This window comes from Pseudorasbora parva, chromosome 3 (genome assembly GCF_024679245.1).
Source record: "Pseudorasbora parva isolate DD20220531a chromosome 3, ASM2467924v1, whole genome shotgun sequence".
NCBI lineage: Eukaryota > Metazoa > Chordata > Actinopteri > Cypriniformes > Gobionidae > Pseudorasbora > Pseudorasbora parva.
In genome coordinates this window covers 62110464-62136498 of record NC_090174.1, presented here as the reverse complement: position 1 = coordinate 62136498, position 26035 = coordinate 62110464, and the positions used below count along the sequence as shown (strand labels likewise).

Genomic DNA, 26035 nt, shown 5'->3' with positions numbered 1-26035 from the left:
ACTTGCACGTGGAGGTGGGGACCAGCACCAGGACTCGATCCCCTGGTTGAAACTCTCGTGGCTGGGCCGCCCGGTCGTACCGTTGTTGTTGGGACTGCTGCGCCTTGGTGAGGTGTTCCCGGACTAATGGCATGACCTTCTCGATCCGCTCACGCATCTCTCTCACATGTTCGATGGCGGAGCGGAGAGGTACCGGCTGCTGCTGTTCCCAGGCCTCACGGGCCACGTCCAGAAGACGTGGCTGACGGCCAAAGAGCAACTCGAATGGGGTGAATCCCGTGGACGCTTGAGGCACTTCCCTGATGCCAAACAGGACGTATGGAAGCATCAGGTCCCAGTCTCTCTTGTCTTCCGCTGCCACACGCCGGAGCATCTGCTTCAAGGTCTGATTGAACCGTTCGACGAGGCCGTCCGTCTGCGGGTGGTAGACCGTGGTGCGGAGTTGTTTTACCTGCAGCAGCCGGCAGAGGTCCGCCATCAGCCGGGACATGAAGGGGGTCCCTTGGTCCGTCAGTATTTCCGCTGGGATGCCGACTCGGGTGCAGAGGAGGAAGAGCTCTTGGGCGATGTTTTTGGCCGTGGCCTTCCTCAGGGGAACTGCCTCTGGATACCGGGTGGCGTAATCGACGATCACCAGGATGTGCTCGTGTCCCCGGGCAGACTTAGGCAACGGCCCCACCAGGTCCATTCCGATTCGCTCGAAAGGTACCCCGATGATGGGAAGCGGAATGAGCGGGCTGGGGGGAGGCGCTCGTGGTGCGGTCCGTTGGCAGGTTGGACAGGCCTGACAGAAACGCTTCACTTCCCCATCCAAGCCTGGCCAGTGGAACCGGTCCCGGATCCGCTGGATGGTGTTGCCGACTCCCAGGTGACCGGCCATTGGATGGCCGTGGTCGAGTTCCATGACCATTTCTGTCTTGGTCCTCGGCACCACGAGGAGCTCTTTGACCTCCCCCCTTCGCTGGGCGACACAGTACAACAGGCCGTTCCGAACGATGAAATGCGGGAGAGGATGGGGCGCTGGATGATGGTCCTGGCCGTCGACTGCCCGGACCTGAGTCCAGCAGTTCTTGAGGCGGTCATCTTCCAGCTGAGCCTTCGCGAAGGAGCCCCCTCCCTGGACCTGTTGGAACACATCAAGAAAGACATTAGGAGTTTGGGAGGGGGACTCACCATCTCTCCCGCTGTCCGATGCCAACAGAGCGGCCTGGGTCGTCCTCCTTCTCCGACCGCGCCGCTCTCGGGGGCGGCTCCCGGCCTGGCTGGCTGGCTGGACGGAGGTCTGGAGCAGTTCTTCAAAGCCCGGCCAGTCCCGTCCCAGGAGTACGGCCACGGGAAGGTCCTTCACAATTCCCACTTCCAACGGCCAGGTGCCCGGGCCAGCGGAGATCGTCACTCGGCGGGCCGGGACATGACGAGTGTCGCCGTGTACACAGGTGATCGGAAGTTGGGTTTTGGAGTTCTTCTGGGGCGGTAGGATGGCGGCCTGGACGAGACTGACCGAGCTCCCCGAGTCGAGAAGGGCCAGCACTGGCCGCCCATTGAGTTTCACCTCCGATCGCGGGGCTCCGCGGGGCGGCTCCTGATGGACGACACAGCCAGCCAACCATGCACGTACCGGTGGGCCCGGTTCCTCCGTGGGCATCGGCTCGTCGATTGGGCCGGGAGCCGCAGGCCTGTGTACTGCGCGCTGGGTACCTTCCGGCGCGCGTCGCTCCTGGACCACCCTCCGGGGGAAAGACGGCGCTCGCTCCCCAGGGTCGCGGTGCATCGCCGCCTCCGCCAACTCGATGGCTTCGACGAGCTCGCTGATGGAGGTTGGATTCGTCATTCTGCTCGGAGCAGACGATCGACCGTCTGCTCCGAGCTCTCCCACCGCCCACGAGGAGGGCGGTGGGAGAGCTCGGAGCAGACGGTCGATCGTGACACGCTCCGCTACCTGACCCGCGGTGGTTGTTCCTTCGAGCAGCCAGTGTCGGGACAGTCTGGAGAGTTCAGCGGCCTGGGCGCGGGCTGGGCGACGAGGCTTGTACTCCCAGTCGTGAAACAATTGGGCTGCTGAAATGGACGACAGCCCGAGGCGTCCGAGGATTTCTTTTTTTAATGCATCATAATTGTCAGCCCTTTCAGTGGGCAATGAAAAGTAGGCTTGTTGTGCCTCACCGGTCAGCAGGGGTCCCAGCAGCCGCGCCCATTCGCTCCGGTCCCAGTTCTCCCGAACCGCCGTGGTCTCAAATAGCTGCAGGAACAGCTCGATGTCGTCATGGCCGGTTAACTTTGGTAGTATCTGGGTGGCGCGGACGCGCGGATCAGGCAGCGGAACGTGCTGGGCAGGGGAAAGGCGGAGAGCGGCGACTTCCTCTTCAACTTTTTGCTGGCGGGCCGCCAGATGTTCGGTGATTTGCTGCTGTCGCAGACTCACTTCGGTAAGGCATTTTAGCAGGTCTTCCATGATAGGGGAGGAGCGCCGCCTTTTTCTCCGATCCGGTTGACTGCGTGGGTGAGAAAAAAAACAATGTCAGTGTTGAGGGGGTGGTTGGTGATCCTTCACGCTCTTGCCCGCATTCTCCACCAGTGTGGCAGGGTGAAGGATCACGCAACAATGAAATTGGTGCAAAGCCCCCAGAGGGTGGATTTATTGGTATGAACTTTGACAAACGTGATGTGTTTAGGTGCAGGTGCACTGTGGATGTCCTTCTTCCGGGTGCCCTGGTGCTAGCGGTGACGTGGGTGCGGCGAAGTGGCCGGAGCGTCACAGGCTGCAGTCTGGGTGAGAGAGAGAGAGACAGGTTAGCGTAGTGCTGCATGGAGATCGTGCTCAAACTGGTGTCCCAGAGTCAAGGCTTTTAAGCCCGGGCCTGATGGCCTGCAGCTGTGACGATCCGGCCCGTGCTGATCGTGTGCAGGTGTTTTCCATCAATTGCCAGGGCGACGCTGATGAGAGCTCGGGAGACTTGTCACAATATATATATATATATATATATATATATATATATATATATATATATATATATATATATATATATATATATATATATTAGGGGTGTAACGGTTCACAAAATTCACAGTTCGGTTCGATACGATACACTGGTGTCACGGTTCGGTTCAGTACGGTTCGGTACGTTTTAGATGCGTAACGCCCGTTTCACACATACTCCGTCTGCGTTGCGTGTGCGTTGCAGGAGCCCCACACCCTGTAGTGTTTTCACATATGCTGCGTTTGCAGTCCGCAACTGATCCACTGTTGCACACCACAAACACAGCATTTATTCATTATTTTTTTAAATCCAAAAGTTTTTACTTAACATGCCTCGTCAGAATTCAAATTCTCTTTGTTTACTCTTTAATAGAAGTCAGGTTACGTAGCCTACTACATTTAAACAACATTTTATTGAATTCATTTATTCATATTTATATACTTTAGATTTAGCTCACACAATTGGCAAAACATTTAAACACAGGTTATAGCCTTAAATCACAAACATTTTAAATTAGAAACTTACAATAGTATATTCAAAAACAGCCGACTCTCGTCTTTTCTTTCGTTTTACACCCTTTTAAAAGAAATCCTGCAGGTCAAAAAGAACTTTGTTTTTCACCTCCAAGAAAGTATGAGTGCTATCCATTATGGCACATTTTTTTACCTAAATGCCAGGTAAGGTGTCGTTTTGTTGCTTTACTTGAGGAAAAAAGCCATGTGTTGACTTTGAAACAAGAGTATATTTTAAATGATATGCATCTGTGGTGAAATTACTAGATTTTCGCGTAAGTACATGTTTATTTTAATGCGAACGATCTTCTGTCGCTTTAATGCAGCAACGCAGCGCAGCAAAAAATAGACTCGGTACGAAAACGATCCGTGCACTGCTGCAGACGCAACGCTCCTGGAACGGACTGACGGACCGCATCCGCGTGCAGTGTGAAAGCTGTCATCCGTTAACATGGGGACGGGAAAAAATACGCACCGCACATGCACTGCAGATGGAGTGTGTGTGAAACGGGCGTTAGGTCTCATATCCGCAGCTATAAATGGACCACTCGCCGCGGTGATGTCTTTTGCCATTTGAATAAGTTGGAAATGTCTGTCTAAATGCTGCGGGGATAGTTTGTGGCTGTTTCTCCTTTTTATCGTCTTGTTGTCGGCGTAAATGAGTTGATTGACATGAAATGAATTATTCCCGCTGCTGTACCATCCGCAAATGCGACATACCGTTGTTTTTTAATCCATCCCTCTTGCCAACACCATCATAGCTTACAAAGTTCACCCAAACACCAGACCTGTTGGTTATTGGAGGATCTTCTATTTCTGGTTTGTTAAACGCAATAGCCATTTTGCCACGAGCATTCAGCACGTAGCCTACTGAGTAAGCGAGCACCTGACTGAGCAGCCTAAAACATATTTGGTGTTTTTTCTTTCTTTCACTTCGGCGGTGTCAGGGGCATTGCCTGTTATGTCGTTATTGGGCTACCTTGTTTAACGCATATTAGTATATTTCACACACTTTTTTTATTTTCCAAATCTAATTAATTAGTCCAAGAACCGTTCGATGACATGTCCAATGATGTGTGGTTTTCTTAAGCGCAACTGCACGTGACTAACACAAAGGTAGCAGGACTCATGAGTATGTAGTAAGACAAAAAAAAATTAAAACATTCTGGGATGGGTAAATGCTGCAGTACATCATTTACCAAAGCAAAGGGAACAACATCCAATTTTCATCGACATGTGGAGCAAAAGCACAAAGATTAAGAGCTAATAATTTCTGTGCCTATATGCATAAAATCTCAGCATTTTGACAGCTAGTGCTTAGTAGTTCGTTCTTTGTAGAAATATATATAAATATTTCCAACTGAAATATTTCAGGTCTTTTATTGTTTTAATACTGATGATTTTGGTATACAGCTCATGAAAACCCCAAATTCCTATCTAAAAAAATTAGCATATCATGAAAAGGTTCTCTAAACGAGCTATAAACCTAATCATCTGAATCAACTAATTAACTCTAAACACCTGCAAAAGATTCCTGAGGCTTTTAAAAACTCCCAGCCTGATTCATTACTCAAAACCGCAATCATGGGTAAGACTGCCGACCTGACTGCTGTCCAGAAGGCCATCATTGACACCCTCAAGCGAGAGGGTAAGACACAGAAATAAATTTCTGAACGAATAGGCTGTTCCCAGAGTGCTGTATCAAGGCACCTCAATCTGAAGTCTGTGGGAAGGAAAAAGTGTGGCAAAAAACGCTGCACAACGAGAAGAGGTGACCGGACCCTGAGGAAGATTGTGGAGAAGGGCCGATTCCAGACCTTGGGGGACCTGCGGAAGCAGTGGACTGATTCTAGAGTAGAAACATCCAGAGCCACCGTGCACAGGCGTGAGCAGGAAATGGGCTACAGGTGCCGCATTCCCCAGGTCAAGACACTTTTGGGCTACAGAGAAGCATTACTAGGCTGTTGCTCAGTGGTCCAAAGTACTTTTTTCAAATGAAAGCAAATTTTGCATGTCATTCAGAAATCGAGGTGCCAGAGTCTGGAGGAAGACTGGGGAGAAGGAAATGCCAAAATGCCTGAAGTCCAGTGTCAAGTACCCACAGTCAGTGATGGTCTGGGGTGCCATGTCAGCTGCTGCTGTTGGTCCACTGTGTTTTATCAAGGGCAGGGTCAATGCAGCTCGCTATCAGGAGATTTTGGAGCACTTCATGCTTCCATCTGCTGAAAAGCTTTATGGAGATGAAGATTTTGTTTTTCAGCACAACCTGGCACCTGCTCACAGTGCCTTACTGGCCATGGTATTACTGTGCTTAATTGGCCTGCCAACTCTCCTGACCTGAACCCCATAGAGAATCTGTGGGATATTGTGAAGAGAAAGTTGAGAGACGCAAGACCCAACACTCTGGATGAGCTTAAGGCCGCTATCGAAGCATCCTGGGCCTCCATAACACCTCAGCAGCGCCACAGGCTGATCGCCTCCATGCCACGCCGCATTGAAGCAGTCATTTCTGCAAAAGGATTCCCGACCAAGTATTGAGTGCATAACTGAACATAATTATTTGATGGTTGACTCTTTTTGTATTAAAAACACTTTTCTTTTATTGGCTGGATGAAATATGCTATTTTTTTGAGACAGGAATTTTGGGTTTTCATGAGCTGTATGCCAAAATCATCAGTATTAAAACAATAAAAGACCTGAAATATTTCAGTTGGTGTGCAATGATTGTAAAATATATGAAAGTTTATTTTTTTATCATTACATTATGGAAAATAATGAATTTTATCACAATATGCAAATTTTTTGAGAAGGACCTGAATATATACAGTCTTGTTCAAAATAATAGCAGTACAATGTGACTAACCAGAATAATCAAGGTTTTTAGTATATTTTTTATTGCTACGTGGCAAACAAGTTACCAGTAGGTTCAGTAGATTCTCAGAAAACAAATGAGACCCAGCATTCATGATATGCACGCTCTTAAGGCTGTGCAATTGGGCAATTAGTTGAATTAGTTGAAAGGGGTGTGTTCAAAAAAAATAGCAGTGTGGCATTCAATCACTGAGGTCATCAATTTTGTGAAGAAACAGGTGTGAATCAGGTGGCCCCTATTTAAGGATGAAGCCAACACTTGTTGAACATGCATTTGAAAGCTGAGGAAAATGGGTCGTTCAAGACATTGTTCAGAAGAACAGCGTACTTTGATTAAAAAGTTGATTAGAGAGGGGGAAACCTATAAAGAGGTGCAAAAAATAATAGGCTGTTCAGCTAAAATGATCTCCAATGCCTTAAAATGGAGAGCAAAACCAGAGAGACGTGGAAGAAAACGGAAGACAACCATCAAAATGGATAGAAGAATAACCAGAATGGCAAAGGCTCAGCCAATGATCACCTCCAGGATGATCAAAGACAGTCTGGAGTTACCTGTAAGTACTGTGACAGTTAGAAGACGTCTGTGTGAAGCTAATCTATTTTCAAGAATCCCCCGCAAAGTCCCTCTGTTAATAAAAAAGGCATGTGCAGAAGAGGTTACAATTTGCCAAAGAACACATCAACTGGCCTAAAGAGAAATGGAGGAACATTTTGTGGACTGATGAGAGTAAAATTGTTCTTTTTGGGTCCAAGGGCCACAGGCAGTTTGTGAGACGACCCCCAAACTCTGAATTCAAGCCACAGTACACAGTGAAGACAGTGAAGCATGGAGGTGCAAGCATCATGATATGGGCATGTTTCTCCTACTATGGTGTTGGGCCTATTTATCGCATACCAGGGATCATGGATCAGTTTGCATATGTTAAAATACTTGAAGAGGTCATGTTGCCCTATGCTGAAGAGGACATGCCCTTGAAACGGTTGTTTCAACAAGACAATGACTCAAAACACACTAGTAAACGGGCAAAGTCTTGGTTCCAAACCAACAAAATTAATGTTATGGAGTGGCCAGCCCAATCTCCAGACCTTAATCCAATTGAGAACTTGTGGGGTGATACAGAGTCCTGCACGGGTCCATTTTTGGAGACCCGCCCCCGCCCGTACCCGCAAGGTTTAGCACCAGATCCGACCCGTGACCCGTGAAAATTTCAAAATTAAATCCGTACCCGCCCAGACCCGTTAATATTTGGCCCGTTACCCGACCCGTGCCCGCGATAAATCACACACGCTAAAACATTCAAATTAAAATGCTTTATTTTTTTATCCTACACCTCTCTCAACATCAACAGCGTCATGAATGGGCTAATGAAACAGGCAAAAGTGCCTTTAAAGACTCATTGTCAACAATTTCATATAGCTACTCCACTCACCAGCTTTACTTTTACTTCATCCATTGCTACTCCTGCAACGCTCGCTCCTTCTGCGCTACGAGAGGCATCAACAAAAGTTTCAATGTCGCAGTGGTGGTGACGTGATGGGTCAAATGGTATATCATTGTTGCGTGTATGTGTAATGGTAATTTGGACATAGAAATTGTAATAGCCTACAATATGTTGGATGGGGGAAGAAGGAGGCGGGAACCAGCGAACATTTAAAAGACTTTAACCAAACAAAACGAAAGTAACGTGAGTAGCCCTTCATGGACATCTCCCATGCGCACACGCATAATAAAACATAAACACAACTCAACGTCAAATCCAGGTCTGGTGATCTCTCGTCCTTATATGCTTCCGAGCTCCCTCAGAGGACTCGAGACCGGTGTGGCTCGCAGGTGACGCTCATTCACAATCACGCCCTGGTCTCTCTCTCTCTTGCTCTCGCGTTCACTTTGCCACAGAAATATTGCACATATTTTTCATCCGCCCATCCGCGCTACTACCCGCCCGCACAGAGTTAATTATCCGCCCGCATCCCCGCCCGTGAATTTTATAAATGTCATAATCCACCCGTTTTAGCCACTTTTATGCGGGTACCCGCGGATACCCGCGGGTACCCGACCCGTTGCAGGACTCTGGGGTGATATCAAAAATGCTGTTTCTGAAGCAAAACCAAGAAATGTGAATGAATTGTGGAATGTTGTTAAAGAATCATGGAGTGGAATAACAGCTGAGAGGTGCCACAAGTTGGTTGACTCCATGCCACACAGATGTCAAGCAGTTTTAAAAAACTGTGGTCATACAACTAAATATTAGTTTAGTGATTCACAGGATTGCTAAATCCCAGAAAAAAATGTTTGTACAAAATAGTTTTGAGTTTGTACAGTCAAAGGTAGACACTGCTATTTTTTTGAACACACCCCTTTCAACTAATTGCCCAATTGCACAGCCTTAAGAGCGTGCATATCATGAATGCTGGGTCTTGTTTGTTTTCTGACAATCTACTGAACCTACTGGTAACTTGTTTGCCACGTAGCAATAAAAAATATACGAAAAACCTTGATTATTCTGGTTAGTCACATTGTACTGCTATTATTTTGAACAAGACTGTATATTCCTCATAAGTGCCTGCGTGGACCGGTCAAATGAGGAATCTATGTAAATATACCTATGATTGCACAGGTTCTCTCTGGTCTCGGTCTCGACTCGGACTCGACCCTCTCTGAACTCGGACTCGACTCGGACTCGAACGAGCTTGTCTCGACTACAACACTGTCGCTAAGTTCCTTTTCCCCACCTTTGAAATTCGTTCGTTAATCTAAAAGGATTTCAGAGAGTTTGCCTCAGTGTGTACTGAAACTACAAAGGCCCACCAGGAATTAATCACTGTCAAAACTTGCGGGGAGATCAATATGCACTGCGAGTGAGGTCATACACTTAAAAAAATTATCCCCCAACATTTCTAATTTCTGCGTTACACCTTTATGAGATAGGGACCGAAGCAATCTATCCCCGTATAAAAGAAAACTGGCTGGTGAATTTTCAACCTGACTGGTGGGAGGTTGGCCGCCGTTTCTGGCATTCAATGCATTGGCGTTAATGCTTATGTGGAGAAGAGTTGCTATAGTTTGAGTACCCTGTAATGCAATACAGGTGGTAGCTCATTCTAAGGGCCATTTTGAGCCACTCAGGATTTGCTGCTTCTCCATATGGACCGTTTTATCAAGCCAGAAAACATCAGTTCTAATGTAGCATCCAATGGCCAAAGCCTGGCTCCCCATCGAAACTAAGTGGGATCTAGCCAGGATGTAATGTGTATTGGAGACCATTTTCTTTTTTGTTATTGGAAGATTATTTAGTGAGGCCAGTAGGGTGTTTTCACACTAGCAGAATATGTGGGAGAGAGTTACTATAGTTTGAGTACACTGTAATGCAGTATAGGTGGTAGCTCATTCTGAGGGGTATTTTGAGCCACTCAGGATTTGCTGCCTCTCCATATGGACCGTTTTATTAAGCAAAAACACATTTGTTCTACTGTAGCGTCCAATGGCCAAAGCCTGGCTCCCCATCAAAACTAAGCGGGTTCTAGCCAGGATGTAACGGAAATTGGAGACCATTTTTTGAAACACTCGATTGTTATTAGAGGATGCTTTAGGTAGGCCAGTCTTAGTTGTTTACTCACAGGCCTGTATTGCAGTTATATGAAAGTAAGACCTTTTTGGAAAAAACTTGATTGTCATTGAAAGATTAATTAGTGAGGCCAGTAGGGTGTTTTCACACTAGCAGAATATGTGGGAGAGAGTTACTATTGTTTGAGTACACTGTAATGCAATACTGGTGGTAGCTCATTCTGAGGGGCATTTTAATCTCAATGAGACTTCCTGGTAAAATAAAGGTAAATAAAAAAATTTTGAGACACTCAGGATTTGTTGCCTCTCCATATGGAACGTTTTGTCAAAACAGAACACATCTGTTCTACTGTAGCGTCCCATTGCCAAAGCTTGGCTCCCCACTGAAATTAAGTGGGTTCTAGCCAGGATGTTACATGAATTAGAGACCATTTTTTGAAACACTCAATTATTATTACAGGATGCTTTAGGTAGGCCAGTCTTAGTTGTTTACTCACAGGCCTGTATTGCACTTAGATGAAATTGAGACCTTTTTGGAAAAAACTCAATTATCATTGATAGATTATTTACTGAGGCCAGTAGGGTGTTTTCACACTAGCAGAATATGTGGGAGAGAGTCTGAGAGTACACTGTAATGCAATACAGGTGGTAGCTCATTCTGAGGGGCATTTTGAGCCACTCAGGATTTGCTGCCTCTCCATATGGACCGTTTTATCAATCCAGAAAACAGCTGTTCTACTGTAGCGTCCAATGGGCAAAGCCTGGCTCCCCATCAAAACTAAGCAGGTTCTAGCCAGGATGTAACGGGAATTGGAGACCATTTTTTAGACACTCACTCGATTGTTATTAGAGGATGCTTTAGGTGGCCAATCTTAGTTGTTTACTTACAGGCTTGTATTTCAGTTACATGAAAGTGAGACCTTTTTGGAAAAAACTTGATTGTTATTGGAAGATTATTTAGTGAAGCCAGTAGGGTGTTTTCACACTAGCAGAATATGTGGAAGAGAGTTACTATAGTTTGAGTACACTGTAATGCAAAAGGAGCAGCGTCCTGTTCAAGCGTTCCAATGGGTTTCCCCTTGGGTGGTAAGGGGTCGTCCTTACTTTTCGGATGCCTGCTATACTGCATAGCTCTTTGACCAGCTTCAACTCGAAGTCAGGACCCTGATCACTGTGTAGTTTCTCTGGAAACCCGTAGTGGACAAGGCAGTTGTCCCACAAACATTTGGCCACAGTTTGAGCCTTCTGATTCCTGGTGGGTACTGCTACAGCATACCTGGTGAAATGATCAGTGATTACTAGAATGTCCTTCGTGTTGCTCCGATCAGGCTCCAGTGACAGGAAGTCGATGCAGACCAACTCGAGGGGTCTGCTAGTCACAATATTCACCAGGGGTGCAGCTCGCTCAGGAGGGGTCTTTCGCCTTACACAGCGCTCACAGGCTTTTATCTTCTTTTCCACAGTTGTTGACATCTTTGGCCAATAAAGCCAGAGTCCTCTCGATTCCTAGATGACCCATGTTGTCATGCAAGCTTGTCAAGGCCATCTCCCAGAGATCCACTGGTAATGCCAGTTGATATAACACACTTCCTCGATCCTGCCTCCTTCTAAATAATATGCCATTCTTGAACATCAACCTGTTTCACTCTTTCAACCACAAAGCTACATTCACAGGTTCACCCTTCCTAACAGGTCGTTTCCCAGACTCCAGGTACTTAATGACTACTTTAAGCTCTGGATCAACTGTTTGTCTTTCTTTTAACTCCTCTTCAGACAGTGGGGGAAGAACTGGAAGACCATGGGTGTCCTCTTGCTGGAACTCTTTAGTTACCGCACATGGACTAAGAGACAGGGACTCAAACACTGTAGGTTGGAAGGATGGAAAGTCAGGATCATCACAGCCCTGGTACACTTGATGTCTCTCACAGAGGGCCTTCACAGCTGCAGGCAGAATTGTTAGTTGTTTATTCAGCTAAATGGTGAAGGGTGAATTGCTTGATTCTCTCCTGCTCCTTCTAAGACACAAAATCATCCAAAGGCCTGTCATGAGGGCGTCGTGAGAGCCCGTCTGCATCTTGGTTTCGCCTGCCAGCACGATATGAAACTGAATGTTGACAGGCTGGACAGCCACCTATAGCTAGTCGCATCAAGCTTCGCAGATGTCAAGATGTAGGTAAGCAGGTTACTGTCGGTTAGTACAGTGAAGTCCACTCCATACAGGTAATCACTAAATTTTGCAGTAACAGCCCACTTGAGCGCTAGGAACTTCAACTTGTGTGCTGGATATTTAGCCTCACTTGTGGTCAGTCCTCTGCTTGTGAATGCAACCACTCTCATTCTTCCCTCTTGTTCCTGATACAGGGCGGCCCCAAGTCCAATGGTGCTAGCATCTTTGGTTATCAGGAAAGGAAGGCTGGGATTGGCAAATGCAAGAACTGGAGCTGAAGTCAGCTTTTCTATTATGGTGTTGAACACTTGCTGGCATTCCTGGGGCAATCTGTCTCCAAATTGTTCTTTGGGATTACGGTACTGCATGCTTTTCTTTGGGTCTTGCTTCTGGCTTTTCTGCGGGGGGGGGGGGGGGGGGGAATACAACATTAAGGTCATTAAGAGATCTAGTTATCTTGGAAAAATCTTGGAAAAACCTTCTGTAATACCCAGCGAAACCAAGGAAGTATTTGAGCTCTTAAGGTTTCTAGGCCTTGGCCAGGTTTTGAGGGCATCGATCTTGGTCGGATCTGTCTCAACTCCATCTTGGGACACTATGTGATCCAGGTATTGGACTGATAATCTGGAAGAACTTGCACTTTTTAGGAGAAAGCTTCATTCCGTACTCCCTTAAAGGGTACTTCAGCGCTGGGAAGATGAATCTGTATTTAAACTGGGTCATCAATGCAGTAGAAATGTGAAATTATTTTTGAATTTGGTGCTTACTAGACTGAGAAAAGACAGAAAATCTATTTTTGTCCCATGGGGATGAAAGACAACAATTCCCAGAATGCTTCGCTGACCTGTGAGGCCATTCCTCAACATCACCAATTTGATTACTGTGACTGAGTTGAAGACACTACAATTAAAAACTGAACGTGTCTTCAATAATGAGTGAGTCGCCGCAGGAGTCTCACAGCACTGAGCACTAACTGCAGGAGTGATGAGAGCTGAGGTAATCGCGACTACACTCGCGGCATACATTCACAACGCGAGTTCAGCCTGGCGCGTTTCAGTTCATGCCTTTGCAAGCTTAACTTTCATAGAAATTAATTTGAGAAGTTAAAAGACTTACATTGCTCACCATAGCTCCGTTTAAATGAGTGCCTGTAGCTGAGCTGAGCTCTCCCTGCAAGCTGAGTGTAATCTCCCATCCCCCATGTGCGGATTCAAAACATGCGGGGATAGCTCCCTCTGCTGGCTGTAGTCTGTAGCATTCCTCCTATGATGCAAAAATCGTCAATTTGCATCATAGGAGGAATTTTTCCAGAAATAAAATGCATAAATCTCTTGTCTCAGGGGGATATGAGGGGGAAAGCACAATCATTTGAATATACTCCAGGGTTTCTACTGATACAAAGCCATATGCTAATCGCTGAAGTAACCCTTTAAGCGTTTCAGAACTTGCAGAAGCCGGGTTTCATGTTCCTCCAGAGTCTAAGAGAAGACTATAAGATCGTCAATGAAGACCAATACCTCTCTTCTATTAAAATACCCCATGCACCGCTTCATCAGCCGTTGAAATGTGCTCGGTGCATTTGTGACCCCTTGTGGCATTCGGTTGAACTTCCACAACCCCAATGGACCTACGAACGCCGTTTTCTGTTTGTCAGCCTCTTCCATCTCGATCTGATAGAAGCCTGATTTCAAGTCGAGGACTGAAAACCATTTGGAGCCAGTTAGAACCGAGAAGGCTTCCTCCAAATTCGGCAGAGCATACGCATCTTTTATGGTTTGGGAATTCAACTTCCTGAAGTCGATGCACAAACGCACATCATTATCCTTCTTCCTCACTACTATTATTGGAGAAGCAAAGGGATATTCTGATTCTCTGATGACGCCTGTGTCGAGTAGTTCCTTGAGGTGTCTCCTTACTGCATCAACATCTTTGGGGGTGGATGGGCCTAGCCCTCTGCTTGAAAGGAGTATTGTCACTGAGATTGATGCAATGTTTTACTCTGTCAGTGTGGCCATAATCCAGATCATGCAGCTTGAATACATCAGGCATAGAGTTCACTAGAACTCAATCACATGTTGGACGCCATGTCCTTTAGCGAGAACGGCTCTTGGAGGAATCATTAAATCAGTCTCATTCTTAAACACTATTGGTATTTGGACATAATGCTTCAGAGGCAAGAAATGGAGACAACTTGCCACTAACAGTCCACCAGTTAAGGGAGATAAGGCCGATGGCTCTACTTTCACCAAGGTCTCTGACAGCAGATCAACGATGTTGACATACCCGTCAAGAACTACTTTCTACTTTACCTTTCTGCTTAGAGGCTTTCTGATTGGGAGCAGCGAGAGCTGGGGAATCAGTGTCTTCCTCCGATGTGCTACAATAGGCAGACTGTTGCTGTGATGCTGTACGCAGTTTAAGGGAAACTGATGGATGCTTGTTCATACCCAAATGCATCCTCATTCTGTCTTCCTTTGATGTTTGCTTATCCTCAGCTATGCGGATGAGAATTGCTAATTCAGCAAAAGGAGATTATCCCAGCACCCACAGCAGAACTGCCTCAACAGACAGGGGTCTCGTTCACTCTCTGCAACACCACCCCGTCTGATGGTAGTACACAGGATTGCGTGCAGTCTGTGCAGGTAGACAGACGACTTTTCACCAGGATTCTGCTGGGTGCTTATAAACTTGGCTAATAATTTGTCTCCGTCTTCCACTGACCCATAGACAGACTCTAGCAGCATGAGGCACTCTGATGATGGGGCATTCAGGTTCACATGCTTGATAATGTCTGAAGCAGGTGGTAACAGGCTATCTAGAATTTTGTGTGTCTTGTGCGATTCAGGAAAGGATGGATCGTTTAACAGATAATCAACACTCGCCCGCCAGGTGTTGATATCGTGCTCGTTGTTTGGACGAGGGCTCCTCCCAGAGAAAGATTTCAGGCAGAATAAAGCATTGTGCGGGGACACAGGATCACTCTTCCTCACGATGTGTTCCATCACTACCCTCTAAGATACCTGGGGGATACGCAACAGTCATGGGAAATTTCACAGAGATTGTCTCAGCAGAGATGACATCAGGGTCATTCGAACAGTGAGGCGACACAGCGCCTATGCTTGCCTTGACTGGGTTTTCAGGTTCTGTTCTCAGCACAGAAGGTGACTTACACTCTTCCAATCACTGGGGGGTGCTTTTCACACATAAGATGTGATTTGATTTGATTGTCAGGAGATTTGATTCTAAAGGCCGATGCTCAAGCCCAGAGTCTGCTCTAGGTGACGCATCAGTTCTCATGCCACTCACCCACATCTACTCCCGTTGGAGCATATCTTGTAGGGATTTTACATTTACACTGGCTATTGCTTGCAATTTCTCCAAGTACTCTACGGCAGCGCTACTGACAGTGGGGGTGTAAACACTACTCAGTGTGCGCACACGAAACAGTGTCTGGATCAGTGGGGCTTACTACTTACTATGGTTAATGGCATGTGGGGTTCAAGGTTGCACATGGCAGAATTGTGTGAGAACTCAACTACTGCATTACGATGAAACTCAGAGCGTGGCTCATCAATTAGCAAGTTGCGTTGTATAGAGCCAAACCTCAAAAGGTATGCCTCTAAAACTTGATCCAATTCAGTCAGTGTTATGCCACTGACAAGCACTGCATGTTTCACATTAACGTTCTCTCGTTCCACAACATCCATTTCTGTCAGGTTCACTGCACGTGCCTATCACAATGATTATTCACCTCAAGTCGCTGCTGCACCCACACTCTTGGCCAAAGTTGTAGTGTGTGTGTCTGGTCTGACGTGTCCCACTTGCATATGGTTCAATATGGGCCAATTGATCAGAAGAAAAGATGCAACTACTGGAGAGAGGGAGACAACACAGCAGGTAGGTGAAAGGTAAGAGTCTTGTTTACTCGTTGGAATCTTGTATTCATTGAAGAATTTCTTAAATCACAATTTGCTTGTAGTGTGCAAATCTCAAATACTAACAATCCACAACATACAATGTGTGACAATGCTTGCAATCAACTCTTTTTTTGGAATTTTATGTAATTGGACAGATCAACTCAATTGAAAAACAGTTCTCATATACTTTGTACAATAAAAATAATAAAATAAACCCTTTTGGATAAACCCAAAAGCCTCAGTTTGTTTATAACCCAATAAAATGTAAGAAAATGATAAACAATATTTTAAAAACAAAATATTACACATTCAATAACTCAGAAATGATTTGAACAGTCAATTTGAATTAGCGTGCATTAGCAAGATTCCTGGGCACCTTAATGACCTTCACAGAGCCAGAGTTCTGAGACTGAATATCAACTGGCAGATGGCTGATAATGTAAGGGTCATTGCTATCCCACTGTCATAGCTCAAAGCCACCAGATGCTAGGAGGCGTTAGTTTGTCAACTAGATTCTTGGCCATTTTAGGGGAAGCAAAGCTCTGAAGGCAATTGTCAACATTGAATGACTTCTCCACAGAAACCTGTGTGTCCTCACCAGGCTGGCTGTGATCTAGAACATGCTTCTGTAAAGCAAACGAAGCACAACATTGACTGCAAGTGGTCCTGAACGGCAGCACCTGCCATTCATAGACATCAGGGTGTTTGCATTTTTCTCCAGACATATCTCAACAGTGGTTTATCCTTTAGCAAATGGTGTACCTGATGGAACATGCCATGGATGTCACTACTGAAGGTAATAGAGTGTTCCTGGAAACGCAGAAGGACTGCCAGAAGTGATGGACCAAGTGTTGGACCAGATAATAGGAGCTCATTCAGATTGTGCCCTTGGTATGAGAATGAAAAGTTAAAGAATACCCTGTTCTTCCCATTATGCTGCAATATGTGGTGCGGAATGTACCAGGCCTCTTTTATTCTGTCCACCTGCTCCGGACTAAGCTTGACAACAGCCAGCACTAGATGGACAGCTCCTCTTGGTATGCTACAGCCGGATCAGGGTCCCTCTCAAGCCGTTTCTCAGTTCCCCTCAGCTGTGGTAAGACAGCTTCCTTACATGAATAGAGACGAGGAATGTGCTTGACACGAAGCAGAGGAGTAGCATATCGATGGACATCCTCAATATCTACTCTTACAGTATTTTCTTGCAGATGATGAATGGACTCTTTGTCTTGGCGTGACCTGGTGATCACCTTTTCACTCTGATAGGGCAGAAAATCCATTTGCCGCAGTCTCTCCACGTTTGTATAAAGGTCATTGATGGGCTTTTTCACAGCAAGGTGAAGAAGCATTGATCAGGGGAAAGATGACTGCTCAATTCTTGAGTTGGACCCTGTATGGTTCATCCCAGATATCTTTTCACTGCTGCCGGACCACCAGGGGGCCCCAGTCTGACTGGCTGTATAGATGAGATAAGGTTGGGGAAATCAGAGCCATTGAGAAGCACAGGGTGTACCTTGCCCAGCTGTTGTAGTGGTAACACAGCAAGATGCTTTACCGGCTTTAACAGTTGGGGACAAGGTAAAAGTCACAGCCACCCCGTGAATGACCTGAGTATCTTGTGTCACTGTGCGAAGCATAAGGTCTTCAGGCTCCCCCACAAGTCCAAATTTTCCCACTGTATCATGCAGAATGATGGTCGGCCCTGATCCATCGTCCAACACCGCATAAGCCTCCATCACCCTGTTACCATTCCTGATCAGAACCGTGGTCACTTTAAGCAACATTATACTGCCAGATGTTGGCCAGTCAACATACAAAACTGCACTAGAAGAAACTGTACTCTGCTGAGGTGGTTTGACTTCATCATTAACGTCATGCAGTACCAGAAGGCTGCTTAGGCTCTCTTCTCACCTCTCTGATGCGTGTCGAGATGTCCTGCTTTGGGTGACAAGCATATTGGCTTCTGTCTTCCTGTACCTGAGGCTCATATTACAGCCAATCAGCAAAGTCCAGCAGTGCTGGAATATCAACTTGCAGAGGGTAGGTGTACCGTTTAATACTAGATCTGAGGTCATGTGGCAGTTAACTTAGGAGTCGAGACACATGTGATCCACATTCCAGCTCTACACTACCTTTGGGACCCAGCTGCTGCAACATACTAACAAGCGAGTGCACCTGCAGGCCAAACATCCTGAGGCTTTGACATCACCATTGCATAAATTAGGTCCATCCATCAACTCAGCAATTCGTTGCAGGGCTAATTGGTTGACCATACATTTTATTCATAGCTCTCATAGTGTTTGTGAAGGCAAACCTTGAATTGATATAAGAGTCCACCACCAAGAGGGCCTCCTCCAGTTTCAGATGGCATGTGAGCATTCGGAACTTGAAGTGTTCTGTGTGGTCATCAGGCAGAATGTTCTCTAGTGCAATTTTCAGCCTTGAAATATCCCTAGGGGTTATTTGACCACATACTGCATCAATTACAACATCATGACTGCGTAGAAGAAGGATCCGGGTACTGAAATGGCCAGCCTACAGTCCAGATCTTTCACCCGTAGAAAACATTTGGCGCGTCATAAAGAGGAAGATGCGATAAAGAAGACCTAAGACAGTTGAGCAACTAGAAGCCTGTATTAGACAGGAATGGGACAACATTCCTATTCTTAAACTTGAGCAACTTGTCTCCTCAGTTCCCAAACGTTTGCAGACTGTTATAAAAAGAAGAGGGGATGACACACAGTGGTAAACATGGCCTTGTCCCAACTTTTTTGAGATGTGTTGATGCCATGAAATTTAAAATCAACTTATTTTCCCCATAAAATGATACATTTTCTCAGTTTTCATTTGATATGCTATCTATTTTGTATTCAGACTAAAATATTGAATTTGAAGCTTCCACATCATGGCATCCTGTTTTTATTCACAATTTGTACAGTGTCCCAACTTTTTTGGAATCGGGTTTGTATATGATCACAACCCTTACAACCAAGCAAGTCTTCTTCAAGTGATGGAAGAGGTCTGTGGAGAAGTTGGAGGCACAAGGATGGATCCAGCATTCACAGCTTTTACCCCACAATGCATGAATCATGCAAACAAATGCTTGATGTTCATGAAATTCTTTGACCAGATGGAACTGCGATGCAAGATCTATAAAGTTCATTGATTCAATGATTGAAGATTTATTTTTCCATTCATAGGGCAAAAACCCATTGTTAACACATTTGTTGAACATTAAACACAAATCCACATTTTCAAACTAAACTCACAAAACTCCTGACATTTCTGGCAAAGTCAAACAATTGCTTCAAAACATTACACCTGTACTCAAAATCAAGCAATGCTTTCTGATCATACTTACATGAGGCAAAAATATAAGCACTACAGATCATCACAATTTTGAGTGTAAACAATGACAACTTTGCTTTAGTTGTATTTAACTTTTGCCTCTTGTGTTTAGTGTTTTGCGACACAAATGTATCAGTGTAAAATGTGTTTTAATAAGTGAGAATGTGTGTAGAGTTTTGCAGAAAAGTGTCTAGCTACCTGAATTTGTTTATGTTTTACAGAAAGTGTGATTTATTCGACAAATTGGTTTAGACTATTGAGAATTTAGTTGGGATTTAGTGTCTTAGCAATTGTGAAAAATGTAATCAAATCAATATTTTTAGTTTGATATGTCTATTCAATTTTATTGGGTTTGTGATTTGAAATCTATCTGTTCACACCTCGATATAGTTCAAACACTTATCAGGTTTTTTTATGTATTTAGGTATGTACACCCCACGCTCCACACCCACATTCACCCCAAGGAAATTACATGGAAAACTTTTACCGTTATCTGGAGTTCAGGTTCCTCCACTTTCACATGAATATCTAGACCTTCAGAGTCCTATAAAAGAGCCTCTTCTGTTCGATCTGAGAGTCGACGGCGGCTGTGTTGCTATCAGTGAAGTCTCAAGATTTTACAAGATTATACAAGAACAGTGAGTATTTTTAAAGTTACCATCTTGCGTTTAAAAAAAACTGTGGCTCAATAATTGACATTTGAGTTAAATGATTAAATGATTTTTGAAAAAATTAAGATTTTTAAAATTAAGAACAATGTTGACTCAATTGTTTTATAGATGAGTGCATCCAAATCCCAGGAAAGGTAATTGTTTATGCCTCCAATATCTAATACTGCATGTAATTCTGACTCCTATGATGGAAGCTGTGCACTTTATTATAAATAAGAACTGAACTGCATCACTTTTAATCTCTACAAACTGTATCATAGCAGTATGTGATGTTATTCTGCACTGGTGTGTGTCTATCTCTGCAGAGTTGAGGTGAGAATCGGACACTCTCTGAATAACGAGGAGGGGAAGTTCGTAGCCAAAAGGAAAAAAGAAATCCAGCAAAGTTTGGAAAAACTTAAGATACATTTAAGTGAGGTAAAACATCTTAAGTTAATAGCTATCTGTCTGGTTATTTACACAAGAAGTTGTATCTGATGAACATCAAATGTTTGCTGAATCAATCTTTGCTTCAGAATGAGGTGCCAAACATTGCATTACTGGGTTCTGGAGGAGGAGAAAGAGCCATGGTGGGTTTGCTGGGATCCCTGGTTCAGCTCCAGAAAACAGGTCTTCTGGACTGCATCCTTTATCTGAGTGGTATCTCTGGATCCACCTGGTACAAACAACACACACACACACACACACACACACACACACACACACACACACACACACACACACACGGGGTGAATGTCATAAATGAGAGCATATGTTGTTCCTCTGAAGGTGCATGGCCTCCTTATATGAGGAACAAAACTGGTCTACCAAACTAGAGACAGTGAAAGACAAGATCATCAACAGACTCAGCTGTCCTGGAGTCAACTGGGCAGAAAGATTTTGTAAAATGTATACATTTTACGAAAAGAAAGACTTCTTCACTTTCACTGATTTCTGGGCAGCAATGGTCATCACGGATTGTGTGAAAGAGGTCTGTATCACATCCCACAACCCTCAATGATCTTAATGAGCTGCTCAAATCATTCTTTAAAAAGTGTTAATATTTTAAAGACTGATAAAAGTGTATATATATATATGCCACACTTGGCTAAACATATGATTTTCTAAGTCATTATATTGAGAAACTTCCTCATAATTATTAGTCATTATGGTACACATCAACATCAGCGGATCAAAGCCGTGTAAATGCGAGAACATGGCAGTTTATGAATAAATGTAATTAAATAATTAATATAATTCAATTAAACAATTGGACAGAAAATGTTGATTTAAAATATTTCATTAGCTCATTAAACGGAAAGCTTCCGTGAAGAAAAACAGTCCCTAACAAGTGTTTTTTACTTGAGCTTGTTTGTGACTGAAGTAATTGTCCCAGGTCTCTCCAACACTAAAATGATAATCAACAGCTGTAAAAATACACTTTTGTCTTCAGATAGACGAGGACACACTCACAGATCATTGGGACCAGCTCAGTAAAGACCCGTTTCCCATCTACACAGCGATCGACAAGCAGTCTGAACAGCGCAAAGATGCAGGTCTGTGTGTGTGTGTGTGTGTGTGTGTGTGAGAGAGAGAGAGAGAGAGAGAGAGAGAGAGAGAGAGAGAGAGAGAGAGAGAGAGAGAGAGAGAGAGAGAGAGAGAGAGAATGTGTTAGTATCAGCTGTTTTATGGATGTGTTTCTGTCTGCAGACCCCTGGTTTGAGTTCACTCCATATGAAGCAGGTTATTCCCTCATTGGAGCGTTTGTGGAAACCTCCAGCTTTGGCAGTCAGTTTGACAATGGCTGTAAGATCAAGAAGCAGCCTGAAATGGACATGCTGTACCTGCAAGGTAACAAACTCTGTGAGGAGAGTTAATTCACATTTATAATATCAACTTAATTCTACAGATTCTCTATTGTTAACTTTATATAGAACTGAATCAGAGAATAAATAGATCAGTAGTTTCTGGGATTGATCTGGAGATCAGTTCTGTCAAAACAGAATTATAAACATTACAATTAGCAATTTCACCAACACATGAGGTGCTGTTTTCAACATAAACCTTCTCATACACAGAGATTTAAAGGAAAGATACGTTTTGCTTATAAATAAGAGCCTAAATCAGACTGTTTGTATTACTCATCTTATTTTAATGATATATCTTGGTTTATTTGGTTACACTTAAATGTGTTTTCTGCAGCTCTATGTGGCAGCGCTGTAGCTGATGGAGACGAAAACCGTGAATTCATCTGGAAAAAAATACAAGGTGCAACTTCATTTATTCTGAGGATTCAGTTCTGCCTAAAACTGACAGTCATTTCATTATCATGTGAAATTAAATTACATTTGATTTCCCCTTCAGATTCCTTTAAAAAAATAATATGCCTACATAAACCAGAAAAGGGGAAAGGTAAAGAATTTCTTATTACTTTTTTAGCTGACAAGTTGTTTAATCTTTTGTGTCTAATGATCTGTTTATACCTGCTGATGAACAAGTTAAACTCTTTAAATGATGCTTTATTAACAAAGTTCAGGAGGAGAAAGTTCAAATGATCTATCCAAAACAACTTGTCATCAGCAATTATCACATCTATCCAATCAGCATGAGAGGAACTCTATACACACACACACACAGTCGACCCACCAACATTTCTCAACAGTTTTCAGCATCCCTCCACCCGCTCAAATCCTCATTCTTGGCTTGTTCCTGCCACAGCAAGGACTATGTAGGGAGTACTCTAAATGTGGGCCAAATACCAAGCTCGAAGCCTTCTCCTCGGACAGCACGTCAAATATGCATACTCTATCTGACTTATTTGCAAGTGTGAACTCATGAATGATGAAAAATAAAAGTGAGCTATATAATAATCGCCTGAAAACACCTGATATCTGAATGTCATAAATTTGGGAATGGAAACCACTTGCATTGAAGACATTTTGCATTGTGTTCATGTTTGTTCAATGGGTGTTTTTTCTTCAGAAGAAAACACACATTTTCTTCCAGCCTCCTTTCTTGTAGACGGATGTTTCTATCTGCTCAAGGAACTTGTGGAGATGGAGCTCTCTGTTTTGATTGACAAAGATCCATCTGATCTTGATAAATTTATCAACACAAAACTGAACGGTAAGATTTTTCTAAAGTGTACTAGAAAATGAATCTTTAATGGCGTTTCAGCAACATTTAGGGTGTGTTCACACTTGTAGTTCAGTATGTTTGGTCCGGAACAAGAAACATTTAGTTCCTAGTCTGCTTAGCGTTTACATTGGCATTTTTATCATCGAAACTAAAGGCATAGAGATATTTCCACAACCTTTTATGACAACCTTACCGAACATCCAAAACAGTTTTATGTGCGGGTATAGATGCGAAATGTAAAAGCGCCTATTTAAGGGAATTTATCATTGTACTGTACAGTTGTGACAATTCTAATTTCAAACTAAAATTAAAATGAGCACGGCCGCCGGTGATACTGGTACTGTCACAAGCTTTCATTGACACCAGGCCCAGAAAAAGCTCGATCTTTTGTGTGTGAATCGCCACATAATTCTGTAGCCCCGCCCACCGACTCCTGCAAGAAATGTAACATAAATAATATGAAATAAGCATACTGAAGATAGCAAGATTCGAGAGCTTATACTAGCCATGGGTGTTTACTTCCAAGTTTTCAGTGTGGCACACCCATCAAAACCAACCGTTCCATGAGGGGCTCAAAACCAGGGTAGAAAATAGCCTATTACTTATTCATTATGATGTTTTTGAATGTAAAAACCTTTAATCAAACCAAACATGCCAAGTTTGAACATGCCCTTAAACAACATAATTAATACTACAAGCTAACTGATGTAATCACAAATACGGCTATATAACAAAAACTCTAATTAACACAACTAAGATACACTCAATCTGCACATTCCCTTGTTTTTACAGAGCTCACTGGAGGCTATTTACAAAAGACTATGCTACAATGTAAGCTGAAGTGAAGCTGAAGAAACTATAACGTTTTCCCCAAAGATAGTCAACTAAAAACATATACAGAATATAAAACTATATCAGAACCATTTAATGAATTTAAGAACTACTGTATATTTCACAGATATTTTGAAGAGTATGGTGAAATTCATGGCTCAGTGGATCTGGGGCAGGAAGTATAACTTCCTCTATAAAATGACAGGTGAGAACAGAAACTCAAATGGACAGGTGCTAACTGGGAATTCATTATGATTAATATAATAATGCTGATCTCTCAGATGAGAGAGTGCCCTCCACTCTTCAGAAAAGTGAGACGAGAGACTATATAGACGCTGGACTGTTGCTCAACTCACCCTACTTCTCAGTGCTGAGAGAAGAGAGAAAAGTTGACCTCATCATCTCACTGGATTTCAGTGACGGTGATCCTTTCACGGTATTATACGCATAAACAATTTAATTATAGTAGTAATTTAAATGAATAAATCCCCTAGAAATGATTTATTCTCTTTCATGCTGTTTTGAACCTGTACAAATATCTGTAACGGTCTCTTTAAGTTTTGCCGGAGATTCTGAGATTGTTAGTGTCCATGATTATTTAATAGTTCCTCTCCTGTTCGTAGTTCCTTTGATTACAGTGTGTATTATTGTGTATTTAAACCCTCATTGGTTATAATTTTAACCATATTATGATTCCTAAAGAGTGCTAACCATTAGCATTTCCATTTATCCCAGAGAGTAGTTCTCATCCCGATGATTTCACTGAATAACTACTTACAGTCTAACCCTTTCAATCAAACAATAATGTGATGCTTTTCTACCGCAGACAGTGAAGAAAGCTGCAGAGATGTGCAAGAAAACAAAAATCCCTTTCCCTGAGGTCAAGATTCCCGATGGACACTCAGACAAACCGAAGGACTTCTATGTGTTCAAAGGCCAAAACGCTCCAACCGTGATCCACATCCCTCTCTTTAATGAGGTCAACTGTGGAGGCAAGTTATGATCTTACAGTAGTCCTGAATAAAACGGAAATATATCAACTGTATTCTGATTTAAAGCAGTTAATGTTTCTTCAGATAAAATTGAGGACTGGAGGTACAAATATACCACTTTTCAACTACCTTACAACGCTAAGAGGATCACTGATCTTGTGAACGTCGCTGGAAAAAACATCACAAACAACAGAGAAAAACTGCTGGAGGCGATCCGTGAGGCCGTTAAGACTAAATGATTCCAGGCAATGGCACGACTAAATTAAATAATATGAGTCATTTTATGATAAATAATGTTTCATTTTTTTGTGCTTTTGTCTTAATCATCAATCGGGATTAATCAGCATTATTAAAATATGATGCGTGTGTTAGAGGTTAGTCGTGTTTGTGCTTCACAATTTCTGCATGCTTCCTTCATGCTTGAATTTCATTAAGCAATAACTAGCTGCTCATTAATAATCAAATCAACAATAATAACTCAGATTGGATTAGAACCATGACTGCATATTAAAATATTGTATTAATTTGCTTCTGTTCCATTTAATTAAACTCTTCTCTAAAAATACTGTTTTGTCCTGGTCATTTGACGCCACACACAAGGGACTTTTATTAGCTACATAATTCTAATATATAAAACCTCTCTCTCTCGCTCTCTCTCTCTCATACACACACACACACACACACACACACACACACACACACACACACACACACACACACACACACACACAGCTGATTCAGGCATCTCCCCAAATAGAGACATTAATTGACAAGAACTGTACAAATACTATCTAGAGGTTACAGTTTTGTTCAATCGCTAGGACACATTTCTCAACACTTGGTTCACGTTTTCAAAACACTTTATACAGAAATCTATGTGAGCTAAACTAAGGATCATTTATTATTGCTTTGGTGCAAAATGCATTCAATTAAAGGTGTGGTTCCATGATTTTTTTCTAGGCTTGGTTGTGTTTATGGGGCGCAGTACAACATGTCTTAATACTACTTCTTTTTTTTTTTTTACGCCGTATTTTTCTTCTATTCTCCCTTTATTCCACGCCGCTGT

General features: G+C 43.5%; 1 protein-coding gene across 1 annotated transcript; it reads left to right on the top strand.

Annotated features, from left to right (window-relative positions):
• Positions 1-19145: 19145 nt before the first annotated feature.
• Positions 19146-25208, top strand: LOC137071669 (cytosolic phospholipase A2 gamma-like). The gene is made up of 12 exons (XM_067439851.1): positions 19146-20163; positions 20335-20446; positions 20545-20687; positions 20798-20999; positions 21462-21564; positions 21719-21859; positions 22211-22323; positions 23053-23134; positions 24105-24182; positions 24259-24413; positions 24804-24969; positions 25054-25208. The coding sequence occupies exons 1-12, from the start codon at positions 20138-20140 to the stop codon at positions 25206-25208; spliced, it is 1476 nt and encodes a 491-aa protein (XP_067295952.1). The 5' UTR covers positions 19146-20137.
• Positions 25209-26035: the final 827 nt, after the last annotated feature.